Below are 25,933 nucleotides of genomic sequence, written 5' to 3' on the forward strand. Positions count from 1 at the left end.
TCACTCACTCTTTCCCACTCTCTCTCATTCTTTCTCTCTTGTCTCTACGCCCACAAAAACTGCTTGTGAAGTTATTCTCATCCAAACTGAACTGAGCTCGGATGATCAGAAATGGCTCTCATCCAGAATGTCATTATTACCATTGAGAAAAGAGGAGGATAATTAAACCTCAAGTTACTCTTCTCCCCCAAGGAGCTCATTGCATCTTTTTTGCTGATTTGCCTTTAGGTGAAGCTGAAAATGTGTTTATTTGACTATAAACCTGCCAAATTGATTACAGTTGGCAGAATAGCATGTGTCTTTGGTAACTGGACATTTAATGTGATTTAAAGAGGACCTAATAAGTTTTTCCCCTTTCTTTTAGTGTGTTATTTATCTTCGTGTGCATGTAAACAGTCTGCAAAGTTACAAAGCTCTAGGTACACACCAGTGTGTAACCCTCTCCTAAACAAATCACTTCATTCAGCTGCCTGAAACACCTCACTGGAATTTTGGCCAGTTTCTTTTTTTTATGTGGTGATGTATTCATATAACACTTTGCATACTGCCGGCCTACCAGCAAGCTTGGCACACCCACACACAACATAAAGCAAGTACTAAACACCAGGAAGAGCTGTTGGGTTTTGCAGCCAGCCATGTTGAGAAGACGCGGTTTGAATTAGGAGAGGAAATCTCCACAAACCACAAAGAGGTCAGCAGTTGAAATTCTGTTTTTATTTTGGATATCTCTAGCACACCGTACGCTTATCAAATGAACTTCAAGGTCCCTTTCTTGCAGGGAAGGCCATGAATGAAGATTCTTTCTCCTGCACTATGTGGAGACTTGAACAGTAGCAAACAGGTGCAAAGGCTTATTTCCCAATTTGATTAATCTAAGCAATGGTAGAATTTGACCTAACATCTGATTAACATTACCGTGGCAACAGATTCACCAAAGTTACTTAGCTAGCAAACTCGCAAAGGCAGTTGATTCCCTTCTGTGAAATTGTGGACAAAACTCCCCTTCCTGGACTTAACCTCCAGAAGGACAATTCCAAATACAGCCAGACGTCGTCATGTTTTATCATCAAGGAACAAGCAGTGAAAATTGCTTCCAGATTCAATAGGAATTCAGCAGGAACAACAGGTTAGGATAACTCCCAATAAGCTGGCATTTTACATTTTAAATGTAGGTTATTTAAACAGCACAGTTTCATTAAAGAAAAAAGTTCTAAAAATGAAATGCTATATTACTGGTTCAACCATTAACCATACCACCTTTAGTTTAGATAATTTAAATTCAAGGTTTCTGCACACAGAAGATTACATATTTCCTTTTTGCATGTGATCTCTTTACTAACATACATGACATCAAGGTATAATTATGCATTTACAAGGCTAAAACGCACCACTGACTTCGCTAGTTTGTTTAAACTCTGCACCGCTGCCTTTATTTTGCCATCAGCTCGAAAAAGACCCTACAGAAAGGTTCAGAAATACTTGGGTTAAAGTGCTCAGCAGCCACTGCGAACTTAAGGGACCACCCCTGTTCAAACTGGACAGTTGGCTAAATAGCTCATAATTATGTGAAACTGATGCCTGACATCACACATTAGCGTGTGACATATTAACGTGGCCATGACATGCTGCATGTTGTTAACATGTTCACGTGTTATGGTCATGACAACAGAGATGGGTTTTTGAACTGCTTGGCTCTCCATGTAAAGTCATTGTGGTTGATTCACTGCAAATATACTGACTGCTGATGCTACTGAGTGGTTCTGTATTAATAAATGTATCATATTTTCACAAAGATGTTTGTCTTCATATCATTCAATTCTGAAATTACACTTCTCTAATCCTTCAATTATCAAATCAATAATGATACTTTCTTTACTTCGAAATTAAGGATTTTGAATTTAGATCTGAATTATGCAACAGACTGAAACTGAGACCGATAGCTTGAGGTTGATTAATTAAAGGGACTGATTAATAATTGAGACAAAGTAATCTTAAAGAAGTAGTTTAAAGAAAAAGCACTACACTGGAGATTAGTGTCTACAAATTACAATGGCCAACAGGGGTATTGACGGTGAAGTGTCAATTCTTTCGACTCTTGGGTCATTTCTGACTCTGATTGATGGTGTAGTGTTACACTCGGATAAAACAATTCTGTCTCGCAGTTCTGAGCCTAAGGAACTCGAATCTGCCGATGACAGCCTGACACAGTATTTGCACCTGGGAGATCTGGCAATACTGAATAGTCCATCCTCTACTTCTACTAAACCGTCATTTTCTCTGCTTGAATGGCTCTTAGGATAAAAATGATATTTCTCAATGTTAGTCATACTGAAAAGATCAGGAAGTGTCATGCCGTCTGCTGACTGCGTTAACAGGTCTAACTGGCTAGTGTTCTGCCGCTTTATTCGGATATTAGCCAGGCTCCGGCTAACTGTGTAATTACCGATCTCACAGCCTGGTTGTAAATCCCTGGAAGCGTTGCTAAGGATATTTATTTACAGTAATTTAGAGCGAGATCCTGCCAGCTACCTAAAATAACACTACAAATGAGTGTTGTCTTCACCCTCAAGCGGGACGGCCACGCGTTGCAAACGCGTTTAAAATACGGCACTGTTTACCAGAATAAACGTACAACGCATCTCCTGATCGTTAAACTTCGTCCAGCTTCCTCCAGATCGTTAAACTAACTCAGCTGTTAGAATCTGACCCACAACGACACTTGGGTTTGTAGTCCAGCACCGATGGACACCGAGTACACGCCCCATACCGCCTGTACAATGTAGGCCTGTATGCCTGCGTCCGTGTATAACAGTGGGTTGCGCAAAGCTTACTTTGGTAAACAAGTTATTGTAATATCAGTAATCTTCACTTAAGGACTGGCGCATTACTTTATCTTAAGATTTTTCCCACCGCCGTATTAGCTACTGCACGTCTTTTAAAAGCCGGGGTCCGACGTGATACGCAGTTAAAATGCAACCGCGTACTTTCTTCTTGTGATTTCGGGATTTATTTAAGAGAGAGAAGCGCGTTACTGCTTACAGCTGGATCCATTAGATCCATCATGAAAAGAGACTGTCTACAGTGACAGACATCAAAGCCTTCACGACTGCACTTACATGCCGAGAGCTTTTGCATCTTGTCGGAAAAATCATTTCACCATCGAATCCTCTCCCTGGGTTTCCGTAACGTGACCTGCTGACAGACTCTCAACAAACAGGTAAGAAAACTCCGCGCCTCTTCGCGACTCGGGGTAAATGCCATTGAAAGTTTGAAACAAACAAAAGCAATAAACAAATAACATTTAGCGGCTGCTAAAAAGGTGGCATAATAACTAATGATGTTCAAATGCATGATCATTTATGATAATCTCTCACACCATGTGAACATCACACATCCTTGAATATTCCGCTATGTGGCAATATTCTGAATTTTCTCAATAATCTCAATGTTCTGACTTGGATAAAGGATGGGCCTGAACATTTACAGGCTCAGGTCAAAACACTTGATGCTCATTCGCCCACACAGACACGTCACTAAGCGAACGCAATTCAAGTCCTGTTAATGAGGGAGGAGAGGGAAATTACCGCAAACTAACTCATACTGGCTTCTGTCTGTTAGTTGTTTGTTTGTTTTGTTTTTTTTTTTTCTCTCTCTCTCTCTCTCTCTCTCTATATACACACACACACACACACACACACACATATACATACACACTTAATTAGGTACACCTGTACACCTGCTCGTTAACACAGACATCTAATCAGCCAATCGCATGGCAGAATCTCAACGCCTTTAGGCATGTAGATGTGGCCAAAACCGCCGGCTGAAGTTCCGTCTGAGTATCAGAATGAGGAACAAAGGTGATTTAGGTGACTCTGAATGTGGGGTGGTTGTTGATACTAGATGGCCTGGTCTGAGTGTTTTAGAAACTGCAGACCTTTGTGGGATTGGGGAAATCTACTTGCTAGTCCAGAGTCTTGGGCAGTGTGTGAACCGCCTGGCCACAAGTCCCGAGCAACCCCTCCCGTTACCCCACCTGTTCCAGAGGTGATATGATGTTTGATTGCTACCCTTGAGGCATATGGGGGAGACCCGGAGGGCTGTGAAGGCTTTGTGGTGTAATGTGAACTTTTTGGGGGGTATCAACCCCGTTTGCCAGGCCATGCCAAAGTGTCATCTGTGATATCTAGGCTTACCGGGAAGGAACGCACCTGGGGAGCCACACTCATGGCCAACTCTTCCCCATTGATGAATGACTACTGCGGCTTCATTCAAGAACTGAAAGCAGTATTTTTCCATCCACAGCAGGGGAGACAAGCCCTGCTACGACTAAGGAAGGGATTCAGTAATCCGCAGCTGATTACGCTATGGAGTTCCGGACACTTGCTACGGGCTCAAGCTGGAACAAACCCGCCTTGATGGATGTTTTCCTAAGCGGACTGAGGGCTGATCTGCAGACAGAATTAGCATGCAAACAGGAGGCTACCACAGCAAATGAGGTCGTTCACCTCGCCATTACGTACAACCACTTCCTGCAGGAGCGACGACGCTACCTCCACCACGGGTTGCCACAGCGAGAGGGAACTCCGGCTAGTGGGCAGATTGAAGCTCCAGAGGAGCCGATGCAACTGGGCATAATGGGTAAGGCACAATCCTGAGAACCAGAGGAGCTGCAACAATTCAGAGAGTTGCTCCCCAGTAAAAGTATTCCACCAGGGTCGTTGGCTTGCTGCATCCGCACTAGTCGACACCAGCGCAGCAGGCAACGTTTTGGATTGGGGACCCTTTAAGCATGCAAGCACTGGACGGAGGACCAGTGGGGTTGGGTTACATCATGCACGTCTCTCCTCGTGTTCTCCTCGAGACTAACGGGGAGCACGTCGAGCATATTGCCTTCCACCTCCTTTCCTCTCGCTCTCACCCCCTCACGCGAGGCCTGCCATGGTTGCGTGCCCACAATCCTCACCTGCTGTGGACCAAAAACAGTGTCCTTAAGTGTGACTGAAGCTGCGACCGAAGCTGTTTGACCACCCACGTTATCCCACTTCAGACGACATCCATAGAGAGTCCTGAAGCGGATAAGCACTTCACCATTCCTGAGGAGTATTGAGACCTGAGATAGGTGTTTAGCCCCACCAAAACCAAACAACTTATCCCCTCATCGTGATTGGGACTGCGCCATCACCCTCAAGGAAGGATCAGTTCGTCCCAGGTGCAGAATATATCCTCTCTCCCAGGAGGAGGAGAGGACTATGGAGCAGTGTATAACAGAGGTCCTAAAGCAAGGATACATCCGTCCCTCGAAATCGCTAGCCTCTGCTAGCGTATTTTTTGTGAAAAAAAAAAGACGGTGTCTTAAGACCATGTGTGGACTGCAGAGGGCTTAACCAGCTGCTTGTGCAGTACCACTATCTCCTGCCCTTGGTGCCAGTGGCACTTGAGCAGTTAAGGGAGGGGGCAGGTATTTCACCAAATTAGACTTGCACAGTGCATACTACCTCCTAAGGATTAAAGAGGGTGCTGAATGGAAGACCGCCTTCGGCACATATTAACAAGGTATTACGAATATTTAATACTTAGGTTACATCATCCAGGAAGGCAGTGTGCGTATGCAACCCGGCAAGGTGGAGGCTGTGATGGCCTGGCCAAAACCACAAACTCGTAAGGAGCTACTGCGGTTCCTAGGTTTTGTTATTTTCTACAGAAGATTTATTAAATCCTTCAGCACGTTGGCCAAACCCCTTACTGACCTACTCTGAGGACTAGCCCGAAGGGTGAAATGGAACCCCAAAGCGGAGAGCTCAATCAAGGAGCTCAAGACCGCCTTTCCTACCACTCCGGTGTTACAGCAACCAGACCCAAAGAAACCCCTTGTGGTGGAGGTGGACGCATCAGATGTGGGAGTGGGCACAGTACTTTCGCAATATACAGGAAAGGTAGGAAAACTAAGGCCTATAGCCTACTTTTCATGAAAACTGAGCCTGGCAGACAGGAATTACGGAGTCAGAGACCGAGAGCTCCTAGCGATAAAACTTGCATTTGAGGAATGGCAACATTGGTTAGAGGGAGCGCAACATCCCTTCACGGTGGTCACGGACCACAAAAACCTGGAGTACCTCCAGCTGACCAAATGACTGAACGCCAGGCAAGCAAGGTGATTGCTATTTTTCTCGAGGTTCATTTTCCGAGTCACGTACGGACCAGGGGAGAAAAATGTAAGGGCTGATGCGCTCTCCTGACATCACCACACAAAGGCTCAGTCCATCAGTTCGGAACTGGTTCTTTCTCCCTCTTGTTTTATGGGATCTTTGAGTTGGGATTTCGACCAGCAAATAGCTGCAGCCAATCCCTATCCGCACTGTTCACCCAACCGACTCTATGTGCCTCCAAGACATCATTGTGCACTCATCACATGGGCACACACTTCATTAGGGACAGGACATCGGGGGTCTAGCCGCACAGCCTAACTGATAAGCGCACGGTATTGGTGGCCAGCCATGAACAAAGAGGTGGTGAGTTACGTGGCTTCACGCTCAGACTGCGCACACAATAAGATGCACCACACCCCACCTGCAGGTAAACTGCTTCCATTACCTGCGCTAGTGGGTCACACATCACGACTTCGTAACCGACTTACCTGCCTCCGAGGGTAACATGGTTGTCCTTGTGATTATTGATCGGTTCTCTAAAATGGTCCGGTTTATTCCTTTAACAGGACTGCCTATAGCCATGGAAACCGCTGATCTATTCTTCCATCACATCTTCAGGTAGTTTGGATTACCGGAGGACATTGTTTCAGACTGCAATTCACGTCGAGAGTATGGAAGGAACTGCTCGAGTAACTCAACATTAGTCAGCCTGACTTCCGGCTACCACCCCCAATCTAATGGTCAGGTAGAAAGGGTAAATCAGGAATTGGGTAAGTTCCTGCAACTTTATAATTAACACCCCAACACCCCTGGAACACATCAGCGGCTAAGCAGAGCGATCGCAGCTTACAACAGAAAAGCCGACAGCAAACATGGAGAGACTCCTTCATGTGATCCAGGACAAAAGGTGTGGGTGGCAATGAAGGACGGTCGCACAGGTTCTACGGGCAAGCTGGCGGCTAGATACGAAGGTCCTTACACCATCACCAAGCGGATCAACAAGGTCACCTATCGGGTAGGCCTGCCAGGTAACAGCCGGGCATCGAGGGCCTTTCACCTTTCAGCCCTAAATCCTGTGGCGGAAGGTCCCCTCACAGAAGAAACTGGCTCCTCGGTTACCCCGCCCCCGCCTAGAGACACGGAAGGGGGACTGGCTTATAGGGTAAGAAGACTGCTTGATTCCTGGAGGTGGGGTAACGGGTTGCAGTACCTGGTGGACTGGGAAGGGTATGACCCGGCAGAGCGCAGCTCGATCCCGGCCTCCCAGATATTAGACCCTGACCTCCGTGCCTACTTCCATAGGGAACAACCACGGGAGTATGCTCCATGTCGGCTGCACTCTGGGAGGCTAGCAGGGTCTTCCGGGGGGGGGGTTGTGTCACATTTGGCCAGACATCCAGAAGGAGGGACATGCCCTCTCCTGCTAGGGATGGCACTACATACCTGCCTCGTTCCCAGTCCCCTGCCTACTAATCAGCTTCACCTGTCCCTTGTTCGCGCTCTCTATTTAAACTCAAGTTCCAAGAGAAAGCGCTGAACATTAGTGGAACGCTGGCCTACGCGCTTCCACCCTGTACATCGCTACACAGAGTGTTAGGACTGAGTGTCGTCTAATATTAGGTTTTTTTAGTGGTTTTGTCGCATATTGACAATGGATAATAAAAAGCACTTTGGCACAACCTCGCCTCTCGCCCAGTCACACTCTGGGTAAAAATGCCTTGTTGATGTCAGTGGTCAGAAGAGAACCAGACTGGTTCAAGCTAACAGAAAAGCAACAGTAACTCAAACGCACAACATGTCAGACCTTGAACCAGAGGACGAAGACCAGGCCGGGTGCCATTCCTATTAGCTACGAACAGGCAACAGGCTACAATTCACATGGGCTCACTAAAATTGGACAGTTGAAGACTGGAAAAGCCATTGCCTAGTCTGATAAGTCTTGATTTCTGCTGTGATACTCGGATGCTAAGGTCAGAATTTGGTATAATCGACGTGAAAGAGTGGATCCATCCTGTCTTGTATCAACAGTTCAGGCTGGTGGTGATGTAATGGTGTGGGGGACATTTTTTTGGAATGCATTGGGCCCCTTAATACCAAATGAGCATTGTTTAAACACCACAGCCTACCTTAGTATTGTTTAAACACCACAGTCTAGCTGAGTATTGTGTCTGACCGTGTCCATCCCGTCATGACTGCAGTGTACCCATCTTCTGATGGCTATTTCCCACAGGATAATGCACCATGTAACAAAGCTCAAATGATCTCCAACTGGTTGAACATTATAATGTGTTCAGTGTACTCAAATCTCAGTCCAACTGAGCACCTTTAGGATGGAATGGGTGATTTGCATCATGAATGTGCAGCCAACAAATATCCAGCAACTGCGTGATGCCATTACATCACCATGGACCTAAACCTCTGAGGAGCGCCATGTTGAATCCACGCCACAAGGAATTGAGAGTTCTGAAGGCAAAATGGGGGCCCAATGCGGTACTAGCAAGGCATACCTAATAAAGTGGCTGGTGAGTGTGTACACTGAATGGCCATTTTATTAGAGACAAACATCTAGTAGCTTGTTAGACCTACTTTAGCCTGCAGAACTCTGGAACCAATCCCTGTTCCTGGAACCAATCCATGACTATGCAACCCTTGCAGCATGGTGCATTGTCCTGCTAAGATTGTCCTGCCAAAGGATAAATGGCTACCATGAAGGGATGAATTTGGCCACAATGCTTAGGTAACCCCTACCACCCAAACATCCATGCACAGGGAATAGGGAATGTTTTCTTTGCACAGCGTGTGTGTGTGTGTGTGTGTGTGTGTGTGTGTGTGTGTGTGTGTGTGTGTGTGCGCACACGTGCCAAGAACACATTCCCCACATCATTACTCCACCTCCACCAGCCTGAACTGCTGACACCTGACAGGAAGTGCGTATCGACTCATGCTGCTTGTCTCAGATTCTGACCCTCCATCAGCATGGGGTGACAGAAATCTGGACTCATCTGACCAGGCGATGTTTCTCCACTGCTCAGTGATCCAGTTTTTGTTCCCTTTTGCCCACTGCAGTCTGGCCTTTCAGTTTCCCTTAGACAGCAATGGCACTCAAACAGGTCATCTACTGTTATAGTCTGTTTGTGCTAAGGAACCATGTGTTGTGTGTTCTGTGTGTTGTGACGCGCTAGTTGGCGTGCCAGCATTGCATTCGGCCCATTCATCAGGACGATTCCAGACATCCTCCTCTGACCCCTTTCATCCGTGAGATCTTTAGGTCGACGGGATCCACTTTTGGATGTTCTATCTCAATCCCATCCATTCTCAGTATTCTCTTGAAACCATCGCACAAGAAACCAATGCACAGTTTTTGAACTACTGCCCCAGTGGTCTAGTGCTAATGACCACGCCATTGGACCATTGCTCCATTTTCCCATCCTAATGTGGAGTCGCACTGAAACAGATTGATGGAAAACTTGCTCACATGGTTTTATGCTGCATTGCGGGGTCAAGTGTTTAATTTCCCTACAGGGAAGCACCAATCGCGAAAAGGGCGGTTAACAAATAATAAAATTAATAAACAGCCACTCAGCGTGTATGTTCGCACACAAAATAACAGTTAAGATTAAGACTGGGAGTGTGTTTAGAGCTTATAATGTTTCTTACAAGTACTGTTAAAAATCTTTTTGAGATAGGGTTGCCTAACAAGTAAATCAAGGTGATTAGGGCGAGTGATAGAGAGATGGGCTGAAAGAGACAAAACAGCACAAGATAGCACCAGACAGAGAATCAATACAAGCGTAACAGCATATGAGGATGAGCTGTGTGTGAGATGGAGTGATGATGTCTAAGGAAACTCTTGAGGGAGCTTGAGCATATGTGCTAGAGAAAGTAAGAGTGTGTGAGAGAGGATGTGAGTGGGGGGGGAGCATCAACAAATGGAGAGAGAGGAATAAAGCACTTCAGAAAGCAGATGAAGCGTGCAGATGCTCTATTAACCACAAAACTTACCTCCACCTCCTTCAGGGGTAAGCAGGGAGGGAGCAGGGAGGGAGCAGGGAGGAAACGGAGGAAGTAAAGAGGAAAAAGAAGAAACAGAGTGGAGGAAATTAGTTACTGGTTGGTTGCTTGAAATAACAGAATTGTGGCTGAGTTGTGAAAACATACATTTTTAAACAAATAGGTGTGATGTGCACACACCGAATGCACACGCACATACACACATGCGTTCATTGTCATACACAAAAACAAACACACACATAAACATACTCACACGACACCTGTGCACATGCGCAATGAGATTCATTAGAGGCTTTCTTGATTGTCACTTTAATCACATACAGCATTTGTGGGACTTTACCATAAAGCCGTTTGGTTTCTTGTGAACTACTGAGAGTTTTAACAAATTCATATTCATGAGCTCCTACGGAGGCAGCTTGTGCAGAAAGCGTAACACACTGTGTTATTATCAGTACCCACATTATGACCCATTAAAATGTAATTATCAACACTCTCTCCCTTTCACATTGCCCCACACACACACACACACACACACACACACTTTCTCCTTGCAGCTGCCATACAGAACTTTGAAATAACCCACTTTACAATCACATGAATAGTGATCTTGCTTTTTGCTTACTTGTTCTTCTAAAAGGACAAAATTCTATGACTCTCTTTGTATAGCTTTCTCTCAGCCTCTCTCTCTCTCCCTCTCTCTCTCTCTCTGTGCTGTCTTCTGCTACCATACACCATCCTCACTGTTTCCTGCTCTCTCTCAGACTAGTAAACTAATAAACTTGTTTATCTATGACAGGAATAATACAAAACACATAATTATTAATGTGTGTGACAATGTATACGGATGTGTGCGTGTATGAGTATTTGAATAGAAGATACAGATCAAAGATGGTGATGAATTTCACCATGGTGATGAATCTGGGTTGGTTTATTGTATTTTAGCAAAACAAGAGGAACACCATCATATCATCCATAATTTCACGCCAGCTCTTGAGTGGGAAAAAAACAAATCAATCAAAAATCAAATAAAAAAAATTAAATTAAGTGTTTACCAACTCTGCACTATATGGCTAAAAGTATGTGGACAGCCCTCCTAAATACTGACGTGAGGTTTATCAGTCAGTGTCACGGTAGACAGGCCCATACCGGGAGGGACACGCCCCCTCCGGACCAGGACCGTACCACTTGCCTTCCCCACTCGCAATCCCCTGCCTTCTGATAGGAGACACCTGCTGCTCGTTAACCATACACACTATTTATACTCCTACAGGTTCGGAGGGACAGCGCTGTGCATTAGTGGACGGAGCCACAATCTTCTGTTGGTGTAACGCTGCGCCGATCCTGGACACCATTTAGACTCGTCATCGCTACTTCAAAGACTATGGATAATAAAGAACATGTTGGTTCAACTTCACCTCTCACTTCCTCTATGCCGCTTCCGTCACAGAATGCGCAGCCCTGATTGGGCTCACCTGCTGGCAATCCAGATGGTGGCTCTGGCTCAGCAAAGGCAGGAGATCGGTGAGGTTCACGCTATGGTTCAGACGCTCGGCCAGTACGTCAATCGCCTGTCAGTAAGTACCGAGGAAAGATTGACCTCCCCCGTTAATCCACCAGCGCCAGAAGGGGTTGAAGGTTTGATTGTCTCCCCTGAGACATGCGGAGGAGATTCAGAGCCCTGCGAGGGATGTATTGTACAATGTGAGCTGTTCTTCAGTTACTATCCAACCATGCTAAGGTGTCATTTGTTGTCTCGAGGCTTACAGGTAAGGCATGCATATGGGGTGTGGCTCTGGTCACACAGTTCCCCGCTCATGAACAATTGTGGGTTTTGTTGGAGAACTGCGAGCGGTATTCCACCATCCCCGCCAGGGAAGGCTCTGCGGGCAAGCGTTGTTGCGCCTGAGGCAGGGAGTGAGATCCGCAGCCGACTACACCATGGCGTTCCGGACCTTGGCTGTGGGAACACGTTGGAACGAACCCGTGCAGATGGCTGCACCTGTGAATGGGTTGCAGGTGAAATTTCAGGCAGAACTAGCCTGCAGACAAGAGGGCAACATGCTGAACGAGGTGGTTCGCCTCGCTGTAACCTGTGACTGCATCCTGCAGGAAAGGTGTCGGTGCGTACAACGAGACTCCCCGCAATGAGGCGGGACTGGAACAGCCAGACAGACTGAGACCTCTGAGGAGCCGATGCAGCTGGATGCAGCAGAGAAGAGGAGAACAGAGGCAACAGTACGGTGAGACATTTTTGATCTATTCCCCCTCCTGGAGCCAACATGCGTGCGATGTGTGGGCCAAGCTCCAGACCTTATTGCAGAACCATCTACGAATTCCACCACAAGGAAGTTGACTTCCTGAATAGCGTACCCCAGGAGGGATGTGAGAGTATTCAACCAGGCAAGGTGGAGGCAGTGAGGGTTTGGCCAATTCCATTTACACGCAAGACGTTGCAGCGCTTTCTTGGCTTTGCCACGGAATGACTCCGGGGACCTGCACAAAGGATCAAATGGACTCCTAAGGTAGAAAAGGCCTTTGAAGAGCTCAAGACCACCTTCTCCACTGCACCTGTCCTACAACAACCTGCCCCAGAGACCGTTCATGGTGGAGGTAGACGCCTCCGTCATAGCAGTGGGTGCAGTGCTGTCCCAACACAGGAGAGAGGTGGCCTGCGGCCCATTGTGTACTTCTCCCTGAAGCTGAGTTCAGCAGAGAGGAATTATGGGGTTGGGAACCATGAGCTCCTGGGTATGAAGCTCAATTTTGAGTAGTGGAGGCATTGGCTTGAGGAGGCACAACATTCACCGTGTATACTAACCACGAGAACCTGGAGTACCTCCAGACCACCAAAAGTCTAAACGCCAGACAGGCCAGGTGATCGTTGTTTTTGTTTTGTTTTTGGGTTTTTTTTCCTCCAAATTTCAGTTCCGGGTCACCTACAGGCCTGGGGAGAACATGAGCGGACGCTCTATCTTGGCAATACAACGCGGACGCCTGGTCAATGAGTTCAGAGCCCGTTCTCTCTCCTTCTTGCTTTATGGCATCTCTGGAGTGGGAACTAGACTGACAGATCAAGGGTGCTAACCCACATCCACAGTGCCCCACCAATCGCCTCCATGTCCCACCGACACATCAAGGAGCCCTCATTACATGAGCCCATACCTCTTTAGGGACGGGTCACCCAGGCGCAACCTGCACTGCGCAACTGATGGGGGCACATTATTGGTGGCCAGCTATGCATAAAGTTCACATTGTGGGTGTGGAAGGAACTGCTAGGGAAGCTTAACATCACTGTTAGCCTAACGTCCGATTACCACCCTCAGGCTAATGGGCAGGTGGAAAGGGTGAACCAAGAGCTGGGTAAGTTCCTACGCCTCTACAGCAAACACCTTCCAGAGACATGGAGTACGTACCTCCCATGGGCGGAGTGCGCACAAAATTCTCTGCGACACACAGGAACCGGTCTCACCCAATTTGAGAGTTTTGGCTACCAACCACCTCTATACCCCTGGAACACCCCTACATCAGACCAACCTGTGATAGAAAAATGGTGCAGGGAAAGCGAGAGGACCTGGGAGGAGACGCACCAAAGACTGAACAAGGCAATCGCTGTCTACAAGAGGAAGGTGGACAGGAAACGGGGAGAGACCCCACAATACACTATCGGACAGAAGGTGTGGGTCTCTACCAAGGACGGCCGGGCTGGCGCCACAGGCCAGCTTGAGGCAATATATGAGGGCCCTTACTCCATTACTATCAGGATCAATGAGGTAACCTACAGGGTTGGCCTGACAGGGAGCAGTCGAGCTTCCCAGGAGACCCTCCCCAGCCTCTGGAGACGGAGGAGGGCCCGGCTTACAGGGTGCAGGCTCTACTGGACTCCCAGAATCTGGTGGACTGGGAAGGTTATGGCCCAGAGGAACGTTGGTTCCCAGCCTCCAAGATTTTGTACCCCGGCCTCATTTCCTCGTTCCATAGGCGGCACCCGCTGAAACCTGCCCCGAGCCGGCAGGTCCGGCCGCGTACCAGGGGCTGGACGCGGTCTTTTGAGGGGGGTGTTCTGTCACAGTAGACCGGTCCCCTACCGAGAGGGACACGCTCCGTCCGGACCAGGACCATACCACTTGCCTTCCCCACTCGCAATCCCTTGCCTTCTGATAGGAGACACCTGCTGCTTGTTAACCATACACACTATACTCCTACAGGTTCGGAGGGACAGCGCTGTGCATTAGTGGACAGAGCCACAATCGTCTGTTGGTGTAACGCTGCGCCGATCCTGGACACCATTTAGACTAGTCATCGCTACTTCAAAGACTATGGATAATAAAGAACATGTTGGTTCAACTTCACCTCTCACTTCCTCCATGCTGCCCCCGTCAGTCTGCCCTAGTGGTTGAGCGATATGGGTTTAAGGGCTGATGCTGATATTTAGAGAGCAGGGCCAAAGATAAGACCAATATCACAAGTGACAAAATAAAATGTAATTAATATGACAAGTTGCTGAACTATTATTTAACTACACTGTCTTGTTTTAAATAATAAAATATATTTTATTATTTTAAATCATAAAAAAGAAACATGGCAACAAAATGAATGTCCACCGGTAGTAAAAACCAGCAGGGTGCATAAGTTATAGTGCAGGACTCTGTTTTCACCACCTTCTTTAAACTGTCCTGAAGTGTATTTTGTTTAGGTTTGTTTACAGATTTGGTTAATTGGCAAATAGCCAATTTAAGAGATCAAATAAAATAACTTTAAAAAAAAAAAAAAAACTAGACCATGCACAGCCTGCTCATATCATCTAAAATATGGTGACAATCTCTCTGTCCCTCATATAGTTAAGATAATTATTCCAAGCTGGTATACACTGAGAGGGAGACACACACACAAACCAGTGCAGACAATATAAGTTACTTAGCTATAAAACAATGTTCATTTCCAAAATGCTAAGGGTGTCTTATAACTATCAAATCAGTTGCTTATGGCAGCAGATTGTTGAGGTGAGATGAAAACAATAGTTTATGAGCCCTGTGAGATAGGTAGTTTAGTATGTTAAAGTCTTGCTAAAATTACAATTCCCAAATAACATTATTTGTATTTTCTCACTACATGACTGGAATCAAATTATGCAGACAGTAACCCATGTTATGTTAAGAGGGACAAATTAAATATATTATCCTTTGAAAAATAGAAATGGAGGTTTTACCATTTACTCTCAGGAAACGTCAGCGTTACTTTCAGGGCCGCATGCGCTGTGGCTGTAGGCATTGTTCGATTGCCAGTCTCGTGCGCGCAGGCAACAGCTGATGCTGATTATCTCGAAATGGCATTAATCAGCCCAATGAATCGGCGGACAAATATAGGTGTATACAACCAAGCACATAGCCCTGCATTCTCCACAGACAAACACACAGGCAGTGGAGTGGGTCATAATGAAGAGCTCAGTGACTTTAATAATGTCATTGTCATGGCATGCCAGCTTTGCCACAGTTCAGTTTGTGCAACATCTGCCCTGCTCGAGCTGCTCCGCGGTCAACTGTAAACAGTATTATTGTGAAACGGAAGCGATAACAGCTCAGCCGCAAGGTGATAGACCAGAGCGAAACTGCAGCGAGCTGAAGCACATAGCATGCAAACATATCAGCTGCTCTGTATTGCATCACTACATACAGCCCCAAACCGCCTCTGGGAACTGCGCACCCGTGCTTCCACGGTTGAGCGGCTGCACACAAGCCTGAGATCACCGCATGCAATACCACGCACCGGCCGGGGCGGCGTAAAGCACGCCGATGCTGGACCCTGGAGCAGTGGAAATGTGTTCCGTGCAGTGATTCACATTCCTGGCACTCTCGTGAACAAATCCGGGTTTGCTGGTTGCCAGGGGAAAAAAATTCTGCCTTTAACTTTGTGCCAACCGTTTGTGGAAGGACCTTGTTCCAGCATGACTGTGCCCCAGTGCATGTGAGGGCCAAAGACATGAGTTGTGTTTAAACTGTGCCCTCTTCATTATGTAGTTCACTACTCTGGGGTGCCACCATCTTGTTGCGGTGCCCGAAACAAGTGTAGGATATTCAGTGCACTACAATAATCTCACATTGCACCGCAATCAGTAGTGTACAAACAATGTACTCTAATGGCAATTAATATCCATAATGCATCGCGTTGTTTGGTTTGAAGATTTGCACACAGATTATCTGTGTCAGGTCTCCACACTGAACTACAACAACCAACTCCATTTCCCAGAAGCAACCCATCACGTACCAACAGCCTATCAGGAAGCATTCAGCAGTTCCTCTTCTGCAGTCCTAAGCATCCACTGTCCATTTCCATGTTCCTATGACACTCTGGTTACCTTTAGCCCTCTGAGAAGTAATGCCAAATGTTTTTCAAGTGCTTACTCAGCATGTCCTTGTATCCTTATTTCCTGTTCATGTATTCCTTTTTCCAGCATTGGCATTTGTCTTTTGGATTGCCTTTCCCTATTTGCATGATCTATGACTCTCTGGTTTTCAGTATTTTTGGACTGGTTTTGACCAGCTCTGTTGTGCCCTCAGTTTATGTTTACCTGCTTCATGATGTCGACTCTGTTGTGTGCCCTGTTTTTGGTGTTTTATTAAAATTTTTTCCTACACTCTGTGAGCATCTGTCTGGTCTCTGAACTCAGACCTCAGGGACTAACAAAGACATACTCATTGCTTTTGCATCGCAATGTGCAAAAAAGTACAATACCGTGTCTTAAAACATTCATTACATTAACAAATTCTGTTCCCAGTAATAGGGCTCTATGTAGCGATTCACATTTTCACATCTAGAGGATAGTGAATAGGGCAGTTTTGGACACGTCTATGGTTTGATGAGCTTGGTGTAGAGGAAACGTAGTGACCAGTCCTAAAATGCTCGTTTCACGGAAGGAGTACAAATTCCCAGAGACACACTCCAAAATCTTTTGGAAAGCCTTCCCACAAAATTGGAGGCAGAGCCACCTAGAAGGTACAACTCCACATAGCTGTTTGTGGTTTGGACCAACAAGCTCTTACAGGTGGGATGGTCAGGTGTGTCTATAAACTTTATGAATAAACATGAATAAACATTATGAATAAACATTACTAGAGTAGCAGTGTTATGTTGGCATTCTTAAATCTTTCCCAGTTAGTCTTAGGTCATTGCCAGTTAGTCGTAGGTCTTTCCCAGTTAGTCTTAACTCTTTGCCAGTTAGTCTTAGGTCATTCCCAGTTAGTCTTAAGTCTGTCCCAGTTATTTTCTGCAATTAGTCTACATTCTATTGCCCTGCCAGCCTTTCTTACTCTCTCTTCTCCATGATATTCCCTCATTTTCTTAATCACATGACCAAATTAGTCATGAATAATTATGCCAAAAGAAAATGCTCAACTAAATCTCCACATTTCAGAGGTCTTAAAGATGGAAAGAGAAAGAGAGAGAGATTATCTGTCTTAATCTGTTTGGGTAAAATGAAAAAACAAACAAACAAAGACATTTGGTAAATAACTGGGCTGAGTGTAGGGGTGACAGCTGGGTTGAGTGTAGGGGTCACAGCTGGGATGAGTGTAGGGGTCACAGCTGGGTTGAGTGTAGGGGTCACAGCTGGGATGGGTGTAGGGATGACGGCTGGGTTGAGTGTAGGGGTCACAGCTGGGATGGGTGTAGGGATGACGGCTGGGTTGAGTGTAGCAGTGTCAGTCGGGCTGAGTATAGGAGTGACAGCTGGGCTGAGTGTAGGGGTGACAGATGGTCTAAGTGTAGGGGTCACAGCTGGGATGGGTGTAGGGATGACGGCTGGGTTGAGTGTAGGGGTCACAGCTGGGATGGGTGTAGGGATGACGGCTGGGTTGAGTGTAGCAGTGTCAGTCGGGCTGAGTATAGGAGTGACAGCTGGGCTGAGTGTAGGGGTGACAGATGGTCTGAGTGTAGGGGTCACAGCTGGGATGAGTGTAGGGGTGCGGCTGGGCTGAGTGTAGGGGGTGACAGATGGTCTGAGTGTAGGGGTCACAGCTGGGATGAGTGTAGGGGTGCGGCTGGGCTGAGTGTAGGGGCTGACAGATGGTCTGAGTGTAGGGGTCACAGCTGGGATGAGTGTAGGGGTGCGGCTGGGTTGAGTGTAGGGGTGACAGATGGTCTGAGTGTAGGGGTGACGGCTGGGATGAATATAAGGTAGCTGTCTTTCTCCATGTGGCCGCAGCATTTAATATTTGAAAGGGCCAGTGGGTCAAGGCCAATTAGGCTCACCTGGCCCTGTGAAGTGGACGTTTAGGGTCAATAAGTGCTGTCCTTAGTCTTCCTCCTGAGTACCAGTGACCCATGAACATGACAGTAATCTCAGAAAAAAGGAGCCCTGAGTTTTAATATACCACTTACATGGGAAAAAAAGTTTATTACTAACCTGCCCTGTGAACCAGGCTTAATATCTGAAAGCTGTCTTAAAAGTTTATTTGCCTTAAAGACCATGTATGCTAATGATGGTAACAGCAAGTGGATGCCATCCACCAATTGCGGAAATATCATTTGCATAGCGTTAATTGGCATGCCTTTTCATGCACTGTTAATAACTACATTAGCATTTTTTGGCTGTGTTACATTTTTATCAGTTTGCTAGCTTCAGTGCAGAAAGCTTTGGCATGTGAGGATGGGATGAGAAGCTACATTATCTAAGTCACCTAAGGACCTGGGACCACAAACACAGCGAACTTTGTTACACTGGAGAGATCCAGGGCCAAACGCATGCACAGTAGATGCATTTGGCCTCTTGTTTGGCCCCCGTCTATTGCCTGGCTCCACAGGGCAGGTGTTGGGATGTAGCCTGTGTCCTAGACAGACTTGGAGTTTTCTCCAAGCATCAGTTACCTTTTCCATGACTGTGCTGGTTAATTTAAATGTTGTTGGAGGGTTTTAATTAATTGCAAGGATGTTTGTTAAATAGAAAATTTAAAAATGAATACCTATTTGTACATTTATGCAGTAGGGTATACAACCAAACCGCAAATGAGCACTCTGTCACCTGAATTTACAATAGAGCTAGAACGTTTTTTTTTAAACTCCTCTTTCTCTCTCTCCTTCTCTTTCTCTTCCTCTCTCTCCCCCACCCCCTACCACCCAAGGCTGTCACGGCGCCGGTCCACCATCTCCGAGACGTCCCCCTGCTTCGGCGTCTAAAGCAGAGCAGTGCTGAGAAGAAGTGAGCGATGGTGAGGTGAGAGGCAGGACTGAGGGAGATGGATGGAGATATGATGGAGATGGATGGAGATACCACTAGCAGACACACACATATGTCCATGCACCCCTCTGACCCCTGTGACCCCGATCACAGAGGGCAGGGGGGGCTTTCAGTTAAAGCCTGATGTAGCCAGATTATTTTACACGCACACACACACACACACGATTTATAGAGAAAAGCTCAATGGTTCACTATGAAAGGGACAGATACAGGAAAGTGCTGAAAGGGCTAAAGATGAATGGAGCTGGCCATCACGACCATGCTATCTGATGGCGCCTGTGCCCTGCTAGGCTCCATACCTTTCTTTTTTGTTTGTTTGTTTGTTTGTTTGTTGATTGATTGGGGTTTTTGGGGGTTTTTTTTAGCAGAAGAGACTAAAACAGCTTTTCACAATAACACAAGGCCTTCAGTGTCACTGTACGTCCTGATTGTGTCCTTTCAACGTTTTGCACAGTGTCCTGTACTGTCACCAAAAAAAAAGAACAGAAACATCCAATCAAATATGCAGACTGATGGGATTAATAATCCAAATGAATAATCCCCATTCAGGATGAGTAAAGGCAGAGCATGCCAAACTCAGTCAACTATGAAATGAAGGCACCAGCAGGTAGCGCATTCACCAAAAAGCGTCTGGGTTACAGTTATTGTGGTCTATACGCAGCTGAGTAATGTTATCACGGTCTCTAGGTGGTTGGTTAAGATTACTGTGATCTCGAGGTTAGAGTTCACACGGGTGTGTAAATTATACAGCAAACGGTGAATACCTGTCTTGCGAGCAAATAAAGCCCACTTCAGAAAATAACTGGTTTCAACAACAGGCCCTCTCTTTCTCACACACACACACTCTCACACGTTAACATCTGCCATAAACGTCACCGTCACTGGGACCATAGTTTATGCCTATTCCAGGTGCAAACTTTACCACCACCTGTAAACTTTACAATCAGTCATAAGTGTGGTGCCAGATGTAAACATAATATCACAAGTGTTTAAAGACTTATGGTAGATGAGAGACTGTGACTATCAGAAAAAGAGCAGGAGGTATTAGTGAGGGAAGCCTGAGTAACCTCAGCCCAGTGGAGAGGAAGCGAACACACACACACACACACCGCCCCAGTGGCCTGGCGCATTGGTGGAGGGAGGCTCTAATCATTTCCCGTGTGTTCTCCTGTTGTTTGCTTGTCCGGTTAAGCCTTTTACCCGCTGTGTCCAATCCATCTCTGTATCCATGTTAAGGAAAAAAGGACACACAGCCATCCAGGGAGCTGTCTGACGTTGGAGCAGGAGGGGCGGGGGTGTCTGAGGGTGGAACAGGATGGGTGGAGGTGTCTGAGGGTGGAGCAGGAGGGGCAGGAGTGTCTGAGGGTGGAGCAGGATGGGTGGAGGTGTCTGAGGGTGGAGCAGGAGGGGCAGGGGTGGGGTGTCTGAGGGTGGAGCAGGATGGGTGGAGGTGTCTGAGGGTGGAGCAGGAGAGGCAGGGGTGTCTGAGGGTGGAGCAGGATGGGTGGAGGTGTCTGACGTTGGAGCAGGAGGGGCGGGGGTGTCTGAGGGTGGAACAGGATGGGTGGAGGTGTCTGAGGGTGGAGCAGGAGGGGCAGGGTGGCATATCAGAGAGGCAGCAGGGAGGGTACAGGAGAAAAAAAGTGAAACGTGAAATAAAGACCTCAGAGGCTGACATCAAAAATAGAAGAACAAGAAAGATACAGGCTAATGCGATTATTAAAGTTGCCCAGGGAAAGGTTTTGGCAACCGATATGAAAAACAGACACAAATAAGCAGACATGCTCAAATTCAAATTTAAAATAGCTTCTTTCTTCTTTTTTTTTGCACTACATTATGATGTACTCTACTACCACAGGATAGAAAAGTAAGTCTTTAAAATTCACGATTGTGGCCTAGATTAATCTTTGCAGATGAATGTGTGTTTTAAACATTTCTGCAGTTATAGTAAATGAATAAATACATTAAAATGATATATATTTAACTTTTTTTGTATAGGAAGGAACTGTCCAGATATAGTGGGACAGAAGTGAGGAGTTTGTCCAGGTATAGTGGGACAGAAGTGAGGAGTTTGTCCAGGTATAGTGGGACAGAAGTGGGGAGTTTGTCCAGGTATAGTGGGACAGAAGTGGTGGGAGTTTGTCCAGGTATAGTGGGACAGAAGTGTGGAGTTTGTCCAGGTATAGTGGGACAGAAGTGGTGGGAGTTTGTCCAGGTATAGTGGGACAGAAGTGTGGAGTTTGTCCAGGTATAGTGGGACAGAAGTGTGGAGTTTGTCCAGGTATAGTGGGACAGAAGTGAGGAGTTTGTCCAGGTATAGTGGGACAGAAGTTGGGAGTTTGTCCAGGTATAGTGGGACAGAAGTGGTGGGAGTTTGTCCAGGTATAGTGGGACAGAAGTGGGGAGTTTGTCCAGGTATAGTGGGACAGAAGTTGGGAGTTTGTCCAGGTATAGTGGGACAGAAGTGGTGGGAGTTTGTCCAGGTATAGTGGGACAGAAGTGGGGAGTTTGTCCAGGTATAGTGGGACAGAAGTGGGGAGTTTGTCCAGGTATAGTGGGACAGAAGTGGTCCCAGCTGCCAGTCAGGCAGAGATGATGGCTCATATCACAGAGGCTCTCAGCAAGAGATGCTGTATGTCCCTCTGCACAGATAACTTTTCAAACTGGGCTTTTTATCATAAAAAAGTGTGTTGACTGGGTTGTTTGCAGTGTTGGGGAAAAAACTCTAATCAACCGAGACAGAGATAGAGAGAAAGAGAGAAAAACATGAATCATTGATCTTATCTTTACCATGAATCATTGAACTTATGCTCATCAAATGTTTACACGTCTTGTCCTTCAAGAGGCGCCTTCATTCTTGAGCTTAGCACCAAGTCAATGATACAGGACGCGAGCGAAACCCTCTGGGGCCCCTAGCCGGGGCCCAGATTTGCAGTGTTCCAGCCCTGCCAGCTCCAGAGGCGGGTCATTAAAGGCTGCTGCAGGCTGGGTGCCTCCCTGAAGTCTGTTGGACTGCAGAACACAACAGGATGTACCAGCGCTCTGGAGTCTTGGAGGATGGACTGGCAAGCCTGCAGGATAGCACACAGTCTGCTGGAACCCTCCCTCTGGATCTAAATGTGCGTATGGCAAGGCGAACCTGTACCACCCATGAGCGCACGGTGCTCGTCCGGCACCATTAGGCCGGTTTACGGGCCCTATAACGGACTATGGCGGCCTGGTGGTTTGAATGTCAAGCACGCACAACATTAAAAAATTTTCTTTGTTTAGCAATTACAATTAAAACAACGAAATACTTTATAACAGACATCTAGGAAATATTTCAGTGAAATAAAAAGGAAAGAATTAATTAAGGATTTTAAAAACGTGTCTATTGCTGTATTAATTAACTGTATTTGTAACGTATTCTAAAACGGTTCCTGCAGTCAGCTAGGCAAGAAAATGATAAACTTAAAGAATAAACTTAAATCAGATCCATCAAGCAAACAAACAGTGAAAGGAGAGACACATACACACCGTGAGACGCACATACACACCGTGAGATGTACATACACACCGTGAGACGCACATACACACCGTGAGACGCACATACACACCGTGAGACGTACATACACACTGTGAGACGCACATACACACCGTGAGACGTACAGACACATCGTGAGACGCACATACACACCGTGAGATGTACATACCCACCGTGAGACGTACATACACACAATGAGACGCACATAACCACCGTGAGACGCACATACCCACCGTGAGACGCACATACACACCGTGAGACGTACATACACACCGTGAGATGCACATACACACTGTGAGACGCACATACACACACCTATAGACGTACATACACACTGTGAGACGCACATACACACGGTGAGACGTACATACACACTGTGAGACGCACATACACACGGTGAGACGTACATACACACTGTGAGATGCACATACACACCGTGAGACATACATACACTGAGAGACATACATACACATTGCGAGACGCACAACAGAAAACTCAACTGAGACCACTGGTACACTGCAACACACACACTCTAACACACACATGTGCACACTCACACACACACAGCAGAAGCTCACAACTGTGTTGACTAATTTATTGCATGGGAGGGAAATAAAAGGAGAACACTGCATGCATGTGCAGATATTCTCCTCCGAGCCGGACTGTAGGTGTGGAGATGGGCTTCTCGCTCCTCTCTCCACGATGGAATTAGCACACAGGACACTTTCTCCCAAACTGCCAGTCCTGATCCCTGGACCCCACTCCTTCGTGATGAGCACAGCGCTGCGGGGCCAAACGGAGACTCCCTGCCTCTCCCCACTCTCTGACTCACAACACTTGGGATGCTATTCGGAAAGTCGGGGTAAATTATTCCACTTGGTTAGAGACAGAGGGAGAGACAGAGAGGGTGTGAGAAAGAGAGGGAGAGAGACAGAGAGGGATAGAGAGAGAGAGAGGGATAGAGAGGGGGATAGAGAGAGAGAGAGAGAGAGGAAGAGGACATCCAGCTCTGCTGTTCCTGGTAGGACGGTAGTAACTGGGGAATTGTGTTGGTCACACACTCGCTATTGCTTTGGGGAAACAGTTCACCTGTCGCCACCTCACACACACACACACACACACACACACACACACACACACACACACACACAGACACAGCATGCCAAGACTCCCAGTACAAGAGCCAGCTCATGCCTCTTTATGTATTCTGGAATATATAGATAGAATAATATAGCATAAACACAATTAATCATTCATATCATCCCTCATCACAACTGCCTCCATCCCACTCCCTTCCACCCCCCTCCAACCCCCACTCCCTGTTAGCATGGAGCACCTTTCAAGGTTTTTGTTTGCATTTTAGTTTGGCACTGATTATTTCCTTTTAAGGATGAAAGTTATTTGACAGCGCGTATTCAAGGCAGATTAAAGCTCTCTTTGAATCCTTCCAGGCGATGGCTCATACCAGACTTATTAGCTCCCGCAAACCAGACAGCAGCCTACAAGCAAACATCCCCAAGCTAACGTCTGTGAACAGAGCGCATAGTCCACACGCTTGACCAGAACACGCGTGACCAGAACACGTGTGACCAGAAAGAAGGATGCATCATGGAGAGAACAGGTGCTTGTCAGCATATTAGTTTCCATGGTCTCTTATCTTATGAACAGTGCTGTTCAAGAACTGTCTTATGAGTCTCCACACCCAAATCTCTTTCTCTCTTTCACTTTGTGTGTGTCTCTCTCTCCCCCAGTCTCTCTGAAACAGAGCAGAATGGTAAACAGCAGCAGAGAGCTGGTGTGAAAGAAAGAAAAGACAAATCTGTGCGCTTGTTTGTCTCTGTCTGGCCTTTCATCAGCCACTACAGGGACATCACTAAGTGCTACGGAAGAAAATTGTAGGACGTGTACACACACATGCACTCTGCACACGTGCAGTGCGCAATCACACATACACACACACACACACACATATAATATCACTTTCCAACCTCAGCTGGAAGTAGATGATAAGAGGAGTGAGATCTGAGGGTAGAAATATTCCTGTGGATCAAAATCGCGTGCTTCCTCTGTACACGCAGTGTGCACGCGTGTGCGCCCGTGGAAGTGAAGGCAGAGCAGATTCGTGGTCCTGAACTACAACATTCTCTCTTCCCTGCGTCATCCACAAGTCTCCGAGGGGAAAAACAGAAACTCCTCTCTGACTCTCCTCCACGACGAGCCACGAGCCCTCTGCGTGCCTTGGATGGGAAAGAAAAGGAGAACTGTAGCAGCAGCTGCGTGACGGATGAATAGCAGCAGGCCGTTCTCCATGAACAGAGTCCCAAACGTGCTCTGATCTTTAACCGCACAAAAGACAGATTCAACACGGCCGCATCTAAACTCAGCAAATGGTTTTTTGATGAAGGTTGCTGATGGATAGAGTCACTAAATTCTTCGCTGGGCGAGTCTTTGTTGCCGGTAACGTAAACCAGGCGCTTTCTGTAGCTGACGGCCAGACCTGTGCAGAGGTGCCGTTGTGGATTACGCCTCTATTAAAAATGGCTTCACTTCAAGAAGCCCAAAGGTGACTAATGTTTATAAACATCTATTTTTCCTGGTGCACCAGTATGAAATTTGGGCCCAGGAGCCTGGAGTCCGGGCGTCTTCTTCATTCCTCGCTTCTTCATTCCTCGCATGGTTCTCCCCTCCACACATTTGCCTCCACAACCCGAACCTTTCCAAGAGAGGACCAACCGGAGCCTCATACGACTCTCTCACCTGCGACTGATGACCGCGTGGTGAGCTAACCACTGTGATCCTCAGAAGACCGTGCGTGTGGCGCCTGCATTGAACAAAACAGCGAAGACTCAGTTAAAAGGCTTGTGGTTCATCCAGATTTCCTTCCATTTCTTTTATGATGAGTGAGTCGGGTAAAATCTTACTAACCGTAATTACACTACAGCCGTAATTACACTATAGGCTCAAGGTCATCCTTAACTAATGAGGAACTAGAAGTGGGCTGTATTGTGAATGTGAATTTTA

The 25,933-nt window shown here is 46.7% G+C and overlaps 1 protein-coding gene across 8 annotated transcripts in view; it reads right to left on the reverse strand.

The window, feature by feature from the left end:
- spock1 (SPARC (osteonectin), cwcv and kazal like domains proteoglycan 1) overlaps positions 1-25,933 on the reverse strand; it is a 183,893-nt gene that overhangs the window by 89,746 nt on the left and 68,214 nt on the right. For 4 of the 8 annotated variants that reach the window (XM_027007198.2, XM_035523811.1, XM_027007195.2 and 1 more), the window contains exon 3: positions 10,152-10,160. The exons of the other annotated variants lie outside the window; for them this stretch is intronic. In XM_027007198.2, coding sequence (XP_026862999.1) covers positions 10,152-10,160 — 9 coding nt within the window. The remainder of the gene's footprint in view (positions 1-10,151; positions 10,161-25,933) is intronic. 8 annotated transcript variants of the gene reach the window in all.

Source organism: Electrophorus electricus, chromosome 2 (genome assembly GCF_013358815.1).
Source record: "Electrophorus electricus isolate fEleEle1 chromosome 2, fEleEle1.pri, whole genome shotgun sequence".
Taxonomy (NCBI): Eukaryota; Metazoa; Chordata; class Actinopteri; order Gymnotiformes; family Gymnotidae; genus Electrophorus; species Electrophorus electricus.